We start from the raw sequence: 19,080 nt of genomic DNA on the forward strand, positions 1-19,080 counted from the left end.
AACTAACCTGAAACAACTGGTGGGATAAAAACTGACAAACAAACTGGAAGAGAATCTCAAAAGCCGCAGTCATGGAGAATAAGTAAAATGTGATGGCATTAAGTGGTGTCATATGCCTTATATGGGGGGGGGGGGGGGGGGGGAAAGACTGCAGTGAGGTGTTGGGACCCAATAAAGCCTGTCGGATTGCTGTTTCCAACCTAAGCAGATGATCTGTTGTGGATCATCCACCCCAGAAACCACAATGACATGGCAAAAGGCCCCCCTGATTTGAGAACTCAGCATAATCATTTGGATATGACCCTTTAAAGCAGTTTGTGGAACACACTGGTGAGGGTAATTAGTTGGTAGCTGTTGACTGACAACTTTTTTCCCAGTTAAAGGATTGGGACGATAATACTATCTTGCCATTGTGGAGGCCCTGAGTGATGTCTTTGTGTAACATTCAAATGTTGGATCATCTGATTATGATTTGAATCGGGGTCTGGGGTTGTATCATGCAGCAAGTCAAGAGCCTGAAGCAGTTCCCAGTCAGTGAAAGGTTCGTTATAGGATTGGAAGTGACAGGAGTGGAGGATTAGGAAATATCTTCAATTTGTCATTTATTCATTTGAATGGTAGTGAGGTATGAAGAGAATGCAGGCACTGTCACAAAGTGGGCAGCTAGGTGTTCAGCAAGAATTGACGCATCAGTACAAATACCATGCTGAAGGAAGAGATCTAGAACAACTGTTGATCTTTGGTGGCTCAGAAGACTACAGAGGCCGTCCCACATCTGGGATGAAAAGGCATAAAGGAGGAGATGTAGTGGTCCCAGCATTCATTCTTGCTGTGTTTAATTAAATAGCGAGTCTTAACATGAACCTGAATAAAAGTGAGGAGGGTAATCCAGCAAGGATGTCACTTGAGACGCTGCACAGCCCTTCAATGATGCTAAACACTTGTTGCAATGTCTGGATCACCACTGCACCATGCAGGGGTGGCAGGAGGCATGTAGTACGGGGAACAGCAGTTCCAGTGACATGGATAAATCACCCTGGAGATGTCTCCACAACCTTGATGATGCCATATGACAGGGAGGGAACAAAGGCAACAGCAGAGGTATACAACTGCCAGCTGGCTTTTGAAAGACCTCAATGTGATGACTGGTCCATCTGGTGGTAGTAAAGATTTGACAGGAGTACCCAGAAACTAGTCACTGCTGCAGAGACCTCCATTTAGTGATCACTGTATTGAATCCACAAGATTGGGAGGAGAGTTTGTGAGGAGGATTGCCAAAAAGGTGTCATGTGTGGCACTGAATTGGGTAGGAGTACTGTTATTGAGGACCCACACATCAAGATCAAAAAGAAACTGGTCATTTAGAAGGTCACTTATGGCTGAAGTGGTACTTCCCCACAAGAGGGGGTGGTTTTTGTGGTTTTTGTGGTTTTAGGGCGCAAAACTTCTATGGTCATTAGCGCCCAGCCCGTGACGTAGAAAACAGGAAAAAAACGAAATTTAAAATCAGCAGCAATGGAAACAAAGTCAGAAAATTTGAGAAACTAAAGGCAGAAGGAATGCTTAAAAGTCCACTATAAAAAGGGGTTGGTTGTCCCCCAAAAAAAAGCTTCAAATGACTGACGTCATTTCACTGTCACTAAAACTGTAGAACGCGGTCAGCTGAGCGCGTGTCATCTGCTAAAATCGACGATAGATCAGGCGATAGCTGTAGACGGGAGCGTAACGGATTAAAATAGGGGCATTCAATTAAAAGGTGTCTGACCGTCCACAGCTGAGAGCAGTGGGGACAGAGTGGGGGAGGATCACCGCTTAAAAGATGTCGATGACTGAAAAGACAGTGCCCTATCCGGAGTCGAGCTAAAATTACCTCCTCCCGACGACGCGTTCGGGAGGAAGAGGTCCAAGCGCAAGGAAGGGCTTTCACTTCCTGCAATTTATTGTGGGGAAGTGTTGACCAATGCACATGCCATAAATGAGTAACTTGGCGACATAAACCGCTCCGTAGATCGGTAAACGGAAGAGACTGAAGAGCAGGCCGAGGAAGAGAGACTGCAGCCTTGGCCGCTATATCGGCCGCCTCATTTCCACAGATACCAGCGTGTCCCGGGAGCCAGAGGAACGCCACTGAGACGCCCCCCAGGTGGAGCAAGCGCAGACAGTCCTGAATCCGGTGGACCAGAGGGTGCACAGGGTAAAGAGCTTGGAGACTTAGGAGAGAGCTGAGAGAATCTGAGCAGATTACGTACTGTATCCGCTGATGGCGGCGGATGTAGTGGACAGCCTGGAGAACAGCGTAAAGCTCCGCAGTATAAACCGAACACTGGTCAGGAAGCCGAAAGTGATTTGGGGTGTCGCCAACAATATAGGCACTCCCTACACCTAACGATGTTTTCGAGCCATCGGTGTAAATAAATGTGGCTTCCGTCATTTGTGCACATAGAGCAGCAAATGCCCGACGGTAAACAAGTGTAGGGGTACCATCCTTGGGAAATTGACATAGGTCTCTGAGCAAGTCGATCCGGGGACGGAGCCAAGGCGGTGCTGTACCCCAAGTTGTCAAGAAGGTTTTAGGAAAGCGGAAGGAAAGAGAATGGAGCAGTTGACGGAAGCGGACTCCCGGGGGTAGTAGGGAGGAGGAGCGGCCTGCATACCCGACATCAAAGGAGGCGTCGAAAAAAAGGTTATGGGCTGGATTAGCAGGCATGGAAGACAGATGGCTAGCATAACGACTCAGAAGGACTGCCCGCCGATTGGACAGCGGAGATTCAGCAGTCTCAGCATAAAGGCTTTCCACAGGGCTGGTGTAAAAAGCTCCAGACACTAAACGTAATCCACGGTGATGGATAGAGTCGAGACGCCGAAGAATAGACGGCCGAGCAGAGGAGTAGACTATGCTTCCATAATCCAATTTTGAGCGCACTAAGGCGCGATAGAGGCGGAGAAGGACCACTCGGTCCGCTCCCCAAGAGGTACCATTCAGGACACGGAGGGTGTTAAGGGAACGCAGACAGCGAGCCGAAAGATAGGAAACGTGGGAGGACCAGCACAGTTTTCTGTCAAACATAAGACCCAAGAATTTAGCGACGTCGGAAAACGGAAGGTTGACAGGACCTAGATGTAAGGAGGGCGGAAGAAACTCCTTACGTCGCCAAAAATTAACACAAACGGTCTTACTGGGTGAGAAACGGAAGCCGGTTTCGATGCTCCACGAGTGGAGGCGATCGAGACATCCTTGAAGACGTCTTTCAAGAAGGCTGGTCCGTTGAGAGCTGTAGTAGATCGCAAAATCGTCCACAAAGAGGGAGCCCGAGACATCAGGAAGGAGACAATCCATAATTGGATTAATGGCGATGGCAAACAGTACAACACTCAGCACGGAGCCCTGGGATACCCCGTTTTCTTGGGAGAAAGTACGGGAGAGAGTAGTGTTCACCCGCACCCTAAATGTGCGCTCTGCCATAAATTCGTGAAGAAAAAGGGGCAGCCGGCCTCTAAAGCCCCAAGAGAACAGTGTGCGGAGGATGCCTGTCCTCCAACAGGTATCATACGCTCTCTCCAGATCAAAAAATATTGCTACCGTTTGGCGTTTCCGGAGAAAATTGTTCATGATATAAGTGGAGAGAGCAACAAGATGGTCAACAGCAGAACGATGCTTTCGGAATCCGCATTGGGCTGGTGTTAAAAGACTGCGGGACTCCAACCACCAAGCTAAACGGTAATTCACCATACGCTCCAAAACCTTACAGACACTACTCGTGAGAGAAATGGGGCGATAGCTAGAGGGGAGATGTTTGTCCTTTCCAGGTTTCGGAACGGGAACGACAATAGCTTCCCGCCATCGCCTGGGAAAGGTACTGTCGGTCCAAATTCGATTATAAAGGCGAAGGAGGTAACGCAGGCTATGGGTTGATAAATGCAGCAACATTTGGACATGGATACCATCCGGTCCTGGGGCGGAGGAGCGAGAAGAAGAGAGTGCATGTTGGAGTTCGCGCATGGAGAAAACAGTATTGTAGCTTTCGCGATTTTGAGAGGAGAAAGCAAGATGTCGCACTTCCGCTGCACGTTTCTTCGGGAGAAACGCTGGCGGGTAATTTGAAGAGCTCGAAATCGCAGCAAAGTGCTGACCCAATGAGTTAGAAATTGCGACGGGGTCCACTAAGGTATCATGCGCGACAGTGAGCCCAGAGACCGGGGAGAAACTAGGCGCACCTGAGAACCGTCGAAGCCGACTCCAAACTTCCGAGGAGGGAGTGAAGTTGTTAAATGAGCTAGTAAAGAATTTCCAGCTTGCCTTCTTGCTATCGCGGATGACGCGACAGCATCGCGCACGGAGCTGCTTATATCGGATACAGTTGGACAAAGTTGGATGGTGACGGAAAATGCGAAGAGCACGTCGCCGCTCACGTATTGCGTCACGGCATGCCTCGTTCCACCAAGGAACTGGAGGGCGCCGGGGCAATTCGGAGGTGCGTGGTATTGAACGTTCCGCAGCTGTGAGAATAACGTCGGTAAAATGTGTGACCTCATCGTCGACGCTGGGAAAGCGACTGTCATCGAATGTCGCTAGAGACGAAAAAAGTGTCCAATCGGCTTGGGCAAACTTCCAGCGTCGCGAGCGCATATATGGCAGTTGAGGCTGCAGTCGAAGAACACATGGAAAGTGGTCACTCGAGTGTGTATCATCAAGGGCGAACCATTCGAAGCGCCGAGCTAGCGGAACAGTACCGACCGCAAGGTCCAAATGGGATAAATTTGCCGTGGAGGCAGACAAAAATGTGGGGACCCCAGTGTTGAGGCAGACTAGATCCGCTTGGTGGAAGACGTCTAGCAATAGTGAGCCACGTGGACAAGGATGTGGAGATCCCCAAAGCGGGTGGTGGGCATTGAAGTCCCCAACCAGCAAATAGGGGGGTGGAAGCTGATCAAGAAGATGAAGGAGATCAGCTCGTGCCATTGGTGTAGACGATGGAATGTATACCGTACAAAGAGAGAACGTGTATCCAGAAAGGGAAAGACGGACGGCGACAGCTTGGAAGGAAGTGTTTAAGGGGATTGGGTGATAATGGAGAGTATCATGGAGCAGAGTCATGAGTCCTCCATGGGCTGGAATGCCTTCAACAGAGGGGAGGTCATATCGGACGGACTGAAAATGAGGAAGAACAAAGCGGTCATGGGGACGCAGCTTTGTTTCCTGAAGACAGAAGATGACCGGCGAGTAGGATCGTAAGAGGATCGACAATTCCTCCCGATTGGCGCGAATGCCGTGGATATTCCAGTGGATAATGGACATAGGGTGAACAGAAAATGGAGGAACGTGACCAAGGGTGCTGTCAACTCAACGACTGCTCAGAGCTTGCGACCGACAGCATGGAATGGCATTCAGTCGAAGGCAGAAGATCCTGATCCATAGGTTGGTCAGGAGCAGCTCCTGCCACCAACGATCGGCCAGTTGACCGGCCACCAGCAGTGCGCCTCGGCGACACAGAAGATGGCCGAGGGCGATTTCCGCCAGGTGGTGCTGTAGATGGGACACGCCTTGGCGGAGAAGGAGAGGAACTGTGTTTCTTCGTAGCCTTCTTGGAGGTATGTTTAGATGAAGGAGGAACCGATGGTTGTGAAGTTGCAGTACGTAAAAACTCTTCACGAGAATGCTCTTTTTTTGAAGACTTGGCGTCTGACTTTTGGGCTCGAAATTTAGCAGAACCCGACGAAGGGTGAGCCATAGAGTGGGCAGGCGAAAGTGGTGAGGTTGAACGGGCGATCTTTGCGCTGGCCGATCTGACGACCGTGGTACTAAATGTGAGGTCGCAAGTCTGCGTGGCCGCCTCCTTTGTTGGCCGAGGAGAAGCAAGGACAGTGCTGTATTTTCCTTTCTGAGGCACGGTGGGCTGTCGCCTGGCGAGTAACTTTCGAGCAGCAAAGGTCGACACCTTTTCCTTCACTCTTATTTCCTGGATCAGCTTTTCGTCCTTAAAAACAGGGCAATCTCGAGAGGAAGCAGCGTGGTCACCCATACAGTTGATGCAGCGAGGGGATGGAGGTGGACAAGCACCCTCATGGGCATCCCTGCCACACGTAACACATTTGGCCGGATTGGAACAGGACTGGCTGGTGTGATTGAACCGCTGACATCGATAGCAACGCATAGGGTTTGGGACATAAGGGCGAACGGAAATTATCTCATAGCCTGCTTTGATTTTTTATGGGAGTTGAACTTTGTCAAATGTCAAGAAGACAGTGCGGGTTGGAATGATGTTCGAGTCAACCCTTTTCATAACCCGATGAACAGCCGTGACGCCTTGGTCAGACAGATAGTGCTGAATTTCTTCGTCAGACAATCCATCGAGGGAGCGTGTATAAACGACTCCACGCGAGGAATTTAAGGTACGGTGCGGTTCCACCCGGACAGGGAAGGTGTGGAGCAGAGAAGTACGCAGCAATTTTTGAGCCTGGAGGGCACTGTGTGTTTCTAACAACAGGGTGCCATTCCGTAATCTGGAACAAGACTTTACAGGACCCGCAATTGCGTCGACACCTTTCTGAATAATGAAAGGGTTGACCGTGGAAAAGTCGTGACCTTCGTCAGACCGAGAAACAACAAGGAACTGTGGCAACGATGGAAGAACCGTCTGTGGCTGAGACTCGGTGAACTTACGTTTGTGAGCAGACATAGTGGAAGGTGAGGAAACCATTGCGGAAGAATCCCCCATGATTACCGGCGTCTCCGATGGCGCGCTCCTCCCTTGTGGGGGCCCTCACCGAGGGCACACCCGCCTTAGGTGATTGTTCACACCTCAGGTCACACCTCCCGACAAACGGACGGAGGGACCAATCGGCACTTTCGGAAGGTATCAGCTCGGGTAATCACCCCTCCCTGGGCCTGGCCGTTACCAGGGGGTACGTACGTGTCCTACCTGTCTACCCGAGGCGGGGAATTACGCGTTACCCCGTCACCGGCTACGCATGGAAGTGCGTGGGTCGGCCTTCAGACACGCACAGGGAGGAAAAAAGAGAAAGGGAAAGGAAAGAAAAGGGGGTCTCAAACGCCGCAGCGGAGAAAAGGGCAAGGAGAAGAGGGAAGGAAAAGAGAAGGACAGAGGAAGGACGAGGACTTGCAAGTGTAAAAGCAAGGAATTTGGAACAGTTTCGAGCGTCCGTCTCTGGACGTAGGCACAAACCATACTCCCAGAGGGGGAGAAAGGGAAGGAAAGAGCCAGAGGTGAGGGGGGGGGGGGCGAAGATGGGGGACGGGGAGAGATGCGGAAAGGGAAGGGAAGGTATGCAGCCCGGAAAGGAAGGAGGGCCACATTAGCTCGGGGTCCCGTGCTCGCTACGCACGTGTCCACAAAAGAGTTGTGGACCCCCTGGGGGTTAGCTGCAGACTGTAAGATCTATTGCTGAGTAGGTTCCTTGGGGTGTACTGAAATTTGTTGCAGCTCCATTGTTAATGAGACAGACTTCCAGTTTTGAAATTAATTGTTCTATTCCTTCACCCTTGCTAGGTGTGGTTTCCCTGCACCCCTCCCACAAAAAGACTGGCTACAATGCTGGGTGTTGGGCGAATGCTGGGTATTATCAAGTGAGCTTACTGGTATGGCCCACAGTTTAGTAAAAACATTTGAGAAGGTGGTCAAACCCAGATGTGGAGACTAAGCACAAGTTAACCGAGATAAGTGGTGTCAAAACGAACACTGTGGAAAATGTCATAACTGATGCCCAACGAAAAAGTTAAACTGTCATCAGGAAATCTGACCTAGAGCGTTAAGTCTGAGGAAAGATATAGTATGATATTGTAGAACAGGAAAGGAAGACTCACTATAATAGCTTGAGGCCTCATGCTCCCCAAACATGTACTCACAGAACAGTTGTGAGCTTCCTGGGGTGGAGGTGTTTTTAATTTACCATAGTGTTACCACAAGCAGCTAGAGATACAGACGTTCTCCCAGACAAGTACATTTACCTGTATAAGCCTTATACAACTGATGTGCAGCAGGTGCACCAGAGGTTCCCCATTAACAACTGCTTCAGCCCAATAACCATCCACCTAATCAGCACATAACAAGCACTGAGGGTTTTTGTAAAGAGATTTGCACCATTCTCTCAACTGGGAGGTTAAACCACAACCTCTGCTTCCTGTAACGAACAATGTTCCACCATTGTGCCACGTGGTAGTCACTGAGCTGCCACATGGTAGTCACTGAGGCATCCACTGAGCCTATGATTACAAAGAACTGGCAGCACTCACCAGTGCTCAGTTTGGGAAATCCAGATACATCACACTTCAACCCAGCCAACGTGAACTGAGGTTCCCAAGTTGTTCACCATTTGGCACAACCCAGGAGGCACGTGGGTTACCTAATGACAAAGACATGGTAGGTGCACACCATTATGCCATTTCTAATCTTCTGCTTACTAGTTAAGTATCTGACAGCGACTCAGAACTTGTATGAATGATTACACACTGTCCTAGGGACAATAGGAATGTAACTTACATTAAGCTGAACTGTACATGAGTTACATTTTACATCTCAAGAATGAACAGTTCACAATTTTACACCTTTACATGTGTGGCTCTCTTTAAGAATGATAATAACAGGAACTTACCCATAAGGAATTGCAGGTTCGTCTCTCAGACGTCCAGTTCCTATAATGGTAAAAAGAAACAAAATCAGACATTGCAGAATCAAATTTCGAGGGGGCATTTTCAGTAGATATCATAAAAATCTTCAAATGTAAATGACTAATGTTTATAAAAGTTCATTGCATGTGTAGCCTTTGCTCCTCAAGATGCTACAATTATTCATAGTTTTAGCTATGCTGGAGAGTTTTTGGCTGGTAGTATAGCAAGAGCAATATGCTGCTTTCCTCACACTCACAATTTAAATTTTATTTCTCAACAATATATTACTTAGTTGTCCAGACCTAATTGGGCACTCCAGTAACTGTGTTCAAAAACTGTAAACATAGGCACCTGCGGCCATAGTCGCAGTCAATAAAATTATTCTGGGTTTGAGGCCACATTGTCAACTATAAAATTCCTATGTTTCGGCAACTATTGCAAGACGCTTTCCTCAGGGTGTATTGTTAACTGCTGAATAAGCACTAGTTTGTTTACTTACATACTACAGAAGAGTGCTGTCATTGGATATGAGCATGAGGAAGAAGGGTGAAGGTGTTCTTTTATACTGGTCTTCACACTGCATGTTGTCATTGGCAGAAATAGGCATTTTCCACAAAAGTTTCCTTTATTGCTTGCCATTAGTGGGAATCGGCAAAAAGGAAACTGAGCAGTGACTGCAGCATAGCGTTGTTGACTGAAATTAAATGATCGTATGCCATTGTTGGCCGGGAGGCCCCATGCGGGGAAGTTCGGCCGCCGTATAGCAAGTCCTTGTTAGTTGACGCCACTTCGGCAACTCGCGAGTCAATGATGATGAAAGACACACAATACCCAGTCATCACGAGGCAGAGAAAATCCCTGACCCCACCGGGAATCGAACCCGGGACCCCGTGCGCGGGAAGCGAGAACGCTACCGCAAGACCACGAGCTGCGGACAGCGTTGTTGACCAATTGCCTAGTATCGAATAGGGCATGTCAGCACTCTGTGTACCCTCCGCTGCTGTGGCCCACTGCGCACCTGTTGCTTTGCGAGAGCTGTTCTTCGGCAAAGCTGTCACTGCTGGCAGCCAAGACACTGGAAGTCAGTACCCGTCTTCTCTATTCATATTGTCTGGTTGCTTGGCTATTACTATAACCTCTCTGATCTACCTCCTCAAACTAAACGGCTGTTTCGTCAGTACGTGGGCCTCTTGATATTTGATCTTCATCCTGCACTGTTCCTGGTGTTCTGCCACCGCTGATTTGTTGTATTGTTTGAGATGGATATATCTTTCGTGTTCAGATAACATTGTGCTTATTCGTCACCCAGTCTCACCTCCGCTCCACATTCACATCCAATTTCATGAACTCCAGCAGAATGAAATTTGTCAATTGTATCTTTTGTCAAGCTCAGACTGTCTTATTTTGTTGTTGCTATGAAAAATTGGCTTAATACCTGCCCGACAGAGTTTTGCCCAACGTTCAGTAACCCCTTGTGCGTATGTTAGCAGGATGGTGTTCCGTGCTTTGTTATGCGTTTTCCTATTGCCCTCCTCCTCCGGTGCCATAGTTTTACGTATCATCCTCATGTCATAGCCACTAGCTCCAAATATGGACCTGAGGCTCTGTAGTTCAGCTTTGAGATTGTGTTCATCACTGATCCTGTAGGCTCTCTTCGTTAAAGTTTGCAGGGCCCATTTCTTTTGTGTAGGATGGTGGTGGGAGGATGCATGCAGGTACCTGTCTGTGTTGGTGGGCTTCCTATAAACTCTTCCTGTCGGGCTTATGGTAAACTTCTACATCGAGAAAAGGCAATACACAGTTCTTTTGTGTCTCCATGATAAAGCGAACTTTGCTGTGCTGCTGATTGACATGTTGGTGGAAGTTTTGAAGCTCTTCTTCTCTGTGTGGCCAGATGACAAAGGTGAGTGAACCCATTTAGCATAAACTTCAAGGTGATCCAACAGCCATGATAATGAAATAGATGCAAGCGCTGCTGAAGCAAACTAGGATGAATTTTGACACAGCCTGAAGACTCATTCCACAAGTGCCATAGGCACCAAGAATATATGGTGTACCAAAGGTCCACAAAGAAGCCTTTCCTTTACAGCCTATAATGAGTAGTATTAACTTACCAACCTACAAACTAGCAAAAGAATTGGCTCCGAAGCTTAGATGTCTACTGAGCCATACAGGTTCATACATCAAGGACTCCACACACTTTGTAGCACTTCTGAAAGAAAAGCGTGTCTCAGGAACAGATCTGATGAGGGTATGGATCTGATGGTCAGTTTTGATGTGAAGTATCTATTCACGAATGTATCCGTGATGAACACCGTGAACATCTTAGAGGAACGCATGGCATCTCATATCTACGAGCTAGTGCACCACTGTTTGATGACCACCTACTTCAGGTGGAAAGGGGATTTCTATAAGCACACTGACAGTGTAGTTATGGGTTCCCCTCTATTGCCTGTTGCAGCAGACATTTTTATGCAAGCATTCGAAGAAACAGCACTCCAGTCTGCACAATTACGGTCAGAATGCTGGCTACAATACGTTGATGACACCTTTGTCATCTGGACACGTGAAGAAGAAGAGCTTCCGAACTTCCAGCAACATCTCAATCAGCAGCACAGCAAAATTCACTTTATCATGGAGATACGAAAGAACGGTGTATTGCCTTTTCTCGGTGTAGAAGTTTACCATAAGCCTGACGGAAAGAGTTTATAGGAAGGCCACCAACACAGACAGGTACCTGTATGCATCCTCCCACCACCATCCTATGCAAAAGAAATGGGCCCTGCAAACTTTAACCAAGAGAGCTTACAGGAGCAGCGATGAACACAATCTCAAAGCTGAACTATAGAACCTCAGGTCCATTTTTGAAGCTAATGGCTATGACATGAGGATGATATGTAAAACTATGGCGCTGAAGGAGGGGAAGAATAGGGTAATGCAGAACGAAGCACAGAACACCGTCCTGCTACCATACGTACAAGGGGTTACTGAACGTTTGGGCAAAATTCTGTCGGGCAGGTATTAAGCCAATTTTTCATAGCAACAACAAAATAAAAGACATTGTGGGTTCGACGAAAGATACAACTGACAAGTTTCATGCCACCGGAGTTTATGAAATCAGGTGTGAATGAGGACTGGTGTATTTAGATGAGACTGGACAGCCAATAAGCACAAGGTTATCTAAACACGAGAGAGATATCCATCTCAAACAATACAGCAGATCAGTGGTGGCAGAACACCAGGAACAGTGCAGGATAAAGATCAAATATCGAGAGGCCCACGTACTGACAAAACAGCTGTTTAGTTTGAGGAGGTAGATTAGAGAGGCTATAGAAATAGCCAAGCAACCAGACAACATGAATAGAGAAGACGGGTACAGACTTCCAGCATCTTGGCTGCTAGCAGTGACAGCTTTGCTGAAGAACAGCTCTCGCAAAGCAACAGGTGCACAGTGGGCCACAGCAGCACAGGGCACACAGAGTGCTGACATGCCCTAGTCGATACTAGGCAGTTAACAAACAACACTATGCTCCAGTCACCACTCAGTTTCCTTTTTTCCAACTTCCATCACGGCAAGCATTAAAGGAAATTCCAATGGAGAACACCTATTTCCACCAATGACAACACGCAATGCAAAGACCAATAAAAGAACACCTATATTCTTCTTCCTCGCACTCATATCCAATGACAGCACTCCTCCATAGTGTATAAGTAAACAAACTAGTGCATGTCATTCAGCAGTTAGCAATACAACCTGAGGAAGGTGTCTTGCAATAGTTGCCAAAACATCACAATTTTAGAGTTGACAATGCGGCCTCCAACCCAGAAGAATTTATTGACTGTGTTCAAAACTGTTAGTCAAATCAGATGAATGAGATCTCTCAGCTTCATTTCGGCAAGAGAGACAGTGGGACAATACTGACACTCATTTTTTATACAACTGAGTAGGTGAGTTTGGATGTGTCTCATGCCACAAGAATGAAATTTTATAGAAGATACAAAAAATGTATTATATCCCAGAGCACTGATCACTACCTCTGAGGTTCACACTGCTCCAAGAGGCCCGGTCATCAGCCATGACAACATACTTCTGCACTGAGCTAGTGCACTGAGGATCGCCCATTCACTGAAGGGGTCATTGTAATCATGGTGGGAAACTGATTAGGGTTTAATGGAGCATATAAAAAATCACTATTGAACATTGCATACTCCAACTTCTCAAATATATATATATATAAAATCTCCCAGCATCCCTTTTTGTTATGTATTACGTAACATGCCTTTGCTAATGTTCTTTTTGATCAGATTTGTCTCTCTTGACCACCGCAGTACAAGTTTCCTACAGGGAAAAGGGAGGGGGGGGGGGGGGGGGGACTGTCCCTGAGAAGGCTGAAATTCTCTTTTCTGCTGCATGTAAAACAGATTTAGAGATACACTGTACTGCATTGTCAGTTCCAGTCTGATGATCAGGGAGTAAGTTTTACTTTGAAGCTAACTTTGCCTTTCACAATATCAAGTGTTATGGGTAAAATGTATAGAAGGTTACTTATCAATGTATAAAGCAGGTAATAAAGAACACTCGATTCTGTGCTTGTCACAATGCGCACTTGCTCATGTACACATCCTCATCATTCAAGCTATTACACATTTTACATAAAATACTACTTAGTTGGATACAAGAGTACAATTTTCCCCAGATACAGGAGGCTGCATGACCACTAACTTATAATTGTGGATAGAGCCAGATATTCCACTACACGTAAAATTTGTAATATAACAACTCGGGAGTAGTCCCAATTCCTTGCAAAATTTCAATACCCACACTACACTTATCCCATCACTACTTACAACAGAGAAAATGTCTCCAACTAAGCCACTTAATGTTCTGTCATTAGCATTCAAATATTCTGCAGATTACAAGCTAGAACAACCTCATTTTGTTTGGTGACTCGCTGGTGGTATGCCATTGTTGAATGGTGGATTTGACTGCCTTTATTTCATTATCACTTATTTATAGGCACACACTTTTCAGACATTTACATGACCATTCTTCTCACAAATAGCACTAATACAAGGGGACCTTTCCATAACATCATTGTATTTTCTTCACATGTCCATTTGGCTGAGAAATTTGAAATCTTGTTGCTGTTGATTCACACGGCTGTTAAGTGTTCCTGCAAAATAGTGCCTCTTTAACCTACTTCTGCAGAAAGAAGAAATGTGTCCTGGGTACTTTCTCTGAAGGGTACATTCTTTGCACACTCAAGAGTGCACAGCACGTCACAGCAGATACGAAAAATCATTGTACAGGCGCATGTCATCTGCTTGAAAGTCACATGGACGACATGTAACACTACATGAAGACATTGGATTCTAAGATGTGTGAAATGATGAAACAGCAGCCAAATAAGTCCCCTTGCTTGGAGTCATCTGTGTGAATCACTGTCACAACATGCAGTTGCATTTATGCTGTTAAAATTTGTTGTATTTGTCATGTAAAAGTAATTTATTATTTATCCTGTGTCTCTTCATTATCTAAATTGGTTGCTTGCTCCAACACTGCAGGAGAAATATTTACTAAATAATCCTCCACTATGAACCATTTCACTCACATCCCTAATGGTGTTGTGGTTTGTGGGTATTTATAGTCGCTCTGATACAGGTTGATCAATGACAGTAGACAGCAGACACTTTGGGTTACTAGGCGTTAGAGCCATTCTGTATGGTCAGAAGGTACAATGAGATAGTTACTGGCAACTCAGTAGCTTTCATGCAAAGGCTACAGGTAGGGCATGTCGTATAAGCTCCTGTTGCCAGCCTGATAGCTGCATGGTGTACCACTTATAGCATCTTCAGAAACAAAGTTTAGGCTGAACTCTCTCTCTCTCTCTCTCTCTCTCTCTCTCTCTCTCTCTTTTTTGAGGCACCAACAGTTCACCCAGGACCAGGTAAACACTTTACAGAAGTGTTATAGACAGAACCTAAACACACTCCAGACCTGTGCATTGAGATACCGCAATGTCTAGTACTTTAAGTAATTACAGTTTATGGTTCCACAAGTATGGTAAGCATGCTAGATCCAAGAACCTAAATGATGGTTAAAATAAAGACTGATGCCAACAAAAAAGTCATTGTACTTCATTAAAATTATGACAAAGTGATTAAAATGTACCAAAACTGATTTATCATAAAAAACCAACAACCTGTCATTTTATCCTTTCATCAAACACCTCTAAACGAGAATAGTGAATGCTTGTTTGGGAAAGGAGCAGTAAATAACTTGATAACCTGCAAACCAAGAATTTTTGCCAGATCCTTCACTGTGTCAAATATACTGTTAACAGAAATTACAGAAATAATAACATTTACTAAGATTGGTCTGCAATGGATTTGAATAAAATCTGCCACAGAAGCCCCAGTTGTGAATCTGGCCAAGTATGTAGTATTTTCATGTAGTATCTTAAGTCTTAGTCAAAAACACATCTAAGAGGTGCTACCTGTCTCTAATAGCTCAATATAAAGCCATCTCTAGTAGGATCTGGCCATTCAGGAAGTACAAAGCTGTCCCCAAGTCAATCTCCAGATCACTTTCCTTTATTTCCACATGATCATTTTCAGACAAGCTGCCCATTTTCAGATCTATCATTCAAAAAAAAAAATTAAAACTGTTTCAAATTACAAATAGTTTAAGATTTATGTTTAAAAAGTTTCAAAATTCATCAGAAATCAGTTACAGTATAACAGCTGTGCAATATACCATTCGTTACAGTAAACAGTGTAGCCTGTCTACTGCAGAACTGAAAGTGCACTGTCATAACCAGTAGCTCAATGTACCTCTATAAATATTCTGAGAGACCAGATTGGTGCAACAGCTACAACGGTGAAAAGTGCAAAGTGTTGACTGATGTAATTCGTGAAAATGCTCACAAGTATAACATGTTGATTTAGAATTTAACAGCATTATTTTTTGAAAGACCTTTATAGCACAAAAATAAAAAACTAAAAAAAAATTATAAGCATTGTAACTGGTGTGAAGTCTGTAGCACTCTTCACTGCCCTCCACGAACTGATACAATATGTAAAAGATGTTCATAAATGTAGCTTATTAAAACATAAATGAGGAGATTAATATTATTAAAAACTTTAAAAGAGCTTTAAACCTTCCAAAAATATCTTCTCCTCCTGCCAATTGGTGATCCTAGAGGCAGTGGTGCTCAAAAGTGCCTTCTGTGGACGGAAATAATTCATACATGTTCCTAAGTATAATATATAAAACATAATGTGCTACATTTAGGAACATCTTTTATGTATCATATCAGTCCATGGAGGGTACTTCTGAGCACTACAGACTGCACACCAGTTAGGATCCCAACACAATTTCTTTTAATTTTTGTAACTGTTTTATAAAGTTTTCTCAAAATCCCATAGCAGTGTTTCACGCTATACTTAGGAGCATTTTCATGAACTGAAAAAAAGAAAAGAAAAATTATATATACGTTATAAAGCCACAGCAGGCTAGTGTATGGCTAGTTATGACAGTGAACTTTCTGTTCCATATTTGACAGATTACTCTGCAACTGTAACAAATGGTATGTTGCACAAATGTTATATTTTAACTAATTTCTTAAGAATTTTGAAGCTTTCTAAACATGAATCTTAAACCATTTGTAATTTGAACTAACTGTAATTAAAAGAAAATATTGTAACACATATGAAGATAGACAGCTAGTGCCAAATTGCTCATGTGGACATAAAGGGAAGTGATCTGGAGACTCAATTGGGATAGTTTTACATAAGTAACGATCGCGGACACTCCCTGACGACAAATATGTCTAGTTTTGGCACACTGGAAATGACGAAGGAATCTCCTCCTCTTCAATACCCATATTAGGTAGTAGTTCATCATTCTCTCGAGGATCTTACCTACAAAGCTTATACCTATGCAGTAGATAAGATGTGGGGGATCCTCTTGATTCTTTACATAACTGACACCACACTGTGTGCATAATACCTAATATTTGGTCCTGCAGCTATAAACTTCAACAGAAAAGGTATTTTACAGTTCCCACATTGACAAAGGACAGTTAAATTCTTCTCAGTTGTTTTGTCTGAAATCCAACTGCTCCCTCTCTGCAGTTTCTTTCTGACCTAGGAACATTGGATCTTTGTTGCAATCATACATTATTTATTCAGGAAAGTCACTGAGCTACACAGCCTGTTTTTATTTTTGAAATAAACAATTTATTTTGTAATTTTTCACTATTAGCTAATTTCACCCCCCACCCCCTTCCTTTTGCATTTTCAAGTTACAAATGATAAAATGCAACCCTTATGCGGTCTTTGTCAATGTGCCAGCATCAGCCACATTATATCCATTGGTTAACATTTAAAGTAAAACTGCACAAGTCACATGAACCAACAGATTTAGTGTGGCTGATGCTATCATGGTGACGAAGACCCACAGAAGGGTTGCATTTTATCATTTTACTGATGAAGTTCGCATCTGCGTAGCTTGACAATTTCCAAAGGGCACAAAATTAGCTAGTTGCAAAAAATCATAAAATAAATTGTTTATTTCAAAAATAAAACCAGCCCACAGCAGGACAATGACTTACACGAAGAAATTTTTAGCAGCTTTGGATCCATATATAAAGATGACTATGTTATTTAATGGTAGTATTTAGTAACTGCCTGTGTTATGCAAGATGTAGAAGTTAAAACCCCCCATTATTATGACAGAGTGATGTGCTGATCTGCTCTATCAGAGATCCTCCAGATTGACTTTGAAACTAATGTCTGTTGTGTAGCAATCAGTGAAATTTACAAACTCCTGCTTTGAGCTCTTGCTGCTCTCAGTAATTATACACCAAGCTTTAACCATTATAACCAGAAAGGCTAACAGGGTCTTTCTATGTGGTCTGGACTTTAACCTTCACAGTGGTACCTGACAGTTCCTGATTTTACAATAACATTCACTATTTCACTAGGCAGCAGATGGTCCCTAAGTGTAACCTGAGGTCTTCAGTATGGATGCATTTGTTGCATGTTTTATCAACTTAACATGTTCAGCTTGGTCTTGGGTGTTGTATGTGTGTCCAAATCCAGCTGTCTGGATGTTCATTCTATTAACTACCAATTTTGGATCACTTTCTTACAGGGTCTCTTCTGTCTGTGAAGTGTACCCAGATGTGAAAGTTGCTGCAGGAGTTAAGATCAGTGTCCACTTCCAACTTAATAATATCAGTGATGACAAGCAAACAGAAAAAAAGGGTCAACAGCCAGTAACGTCCCTGTAGCTAAGTGAAATGCCTGATACAATGAGGCTCTTCATAACTCAAGACCTGAGGCAGGGGATTTGGAGCCCTGACGTGTATTAAAATCCTCAATATGTAGGGATGGCCAGAGGTATTCCCTAACAAGGTCTGCAAGAGTCTCTTTTCATGTGGGACATATGGAGGGAAACACAGTCATAGGTGGTGATTAACAGTGGGTGATGCAGTCATGAAATCTACTGCCTGCCAGCTGGTTGTGAATGAAACAGGTGAAGTGTGATAAGTATTACTAATTTATAACACCACCACACCCTTAGTCTTGCCATCATAAAGCTATTCTTTCCTACCAAGATTGTAGCTTCCTCGCACAAGTGCATCAGATTTTTCAAGTATCTCTCCTATTGACAGTAATTTTTTTTTTCTTCAGTGCAGAGTTTAAGCTCCTCCCTGTGATTTCCGAATGAGTAAATTCCAGTGAATCATCAAAGCCATTATTCAGTTTTAGCAACCCATTTCTCTCAGACATGATGATATGCATCAAGTAAGTAAAAACAGTAGTTTAACATTTTGATTCCTCTACAGTATTACAAACTGGCACAACACTCTTTTTTTAAGTAATACTGGGGGAGTTAATTTTACAGTTGATGGCACCACTACAGCTCTGGCCACTATCCACATTACAACAGTTTTGCAGCAACCTAACACAAAGGGACAGGGGCAGTGTTGCATCAATGTCACAATGTGATGCTACAGCCAGACAGGGAGGCACAATTTATATATGCCTATACAGCCACCAAGGAATTGAGCACATGGCTGTTGTGCTGTCCACAAAAGTGTCAATCAAGCCAGCAGTCAAAATAACCGGTCGGCCGCCTCACACTGTCTGATCGAACTGATAGGTCGGATCCTCCTCCTGTTCTGCATCTGCTGTTCTGTGCCATCCACCATGCATACACCGAGGTCCGAGTTTCAGAGCTGCCTACTGCTCCTGTACTATGGTTACAGCCTGCAACATAAGCCAAATTGTGAGGCACTAGACAGTGCCTCACAATTTGGCTTATGTTGCAGGCTGTAACCATAGTACAGGAGCAGTAGGCAGCTCTGAACTTTGTCAGCTGCCTTCATCAGTAAGTCAGCATATGCTGCGACAAGAGTAGAGTCGTGTCAGTCACTGATACACCT

The 19,080-nt window shown here is 44.6% G+C and overlaps 1 protein-coding gene across 2 annotated transcripts in view; it reads right to left on the bottom strand.

Annotated features, from left to right (window-relative positions):
* Positions 1-19,080, bottom strand: part of LOC126470399 (kelch-like protein 5) — a 288,827-nt gene that overhangs the window by 221,093 nt on the left and 48,654 nt on the right. For both annotated transcript variants that reach the window (XM_050098244.1, XM_050098245.1), the window contains exon 2: positions 8,611-8,650. In XM_050098244.1, coding sequence (XP_049954201.1) covers positions 8,611-8,650 — 40 coding nt within the window. The remainder of the gene's footprint in view (positions 1-8,610; positions 8,651-19,080) is intronic.

This window comes from Schistocerca serialis, chromosome 3, assembly GCF_023864345.2.
Source record: "Schistocerca serialis cubense isolate TAMUIC-IGC-003099 chromosome 3, iqSchSeri2.2, whole genome shotgun sequence".
NCBI classification, from domain to species: Eukaryota; Metazoa; Arthropoda; class Insecta; order Orthoptera; family Acrididae; genus Schistocerca; species Schistocerca serialis.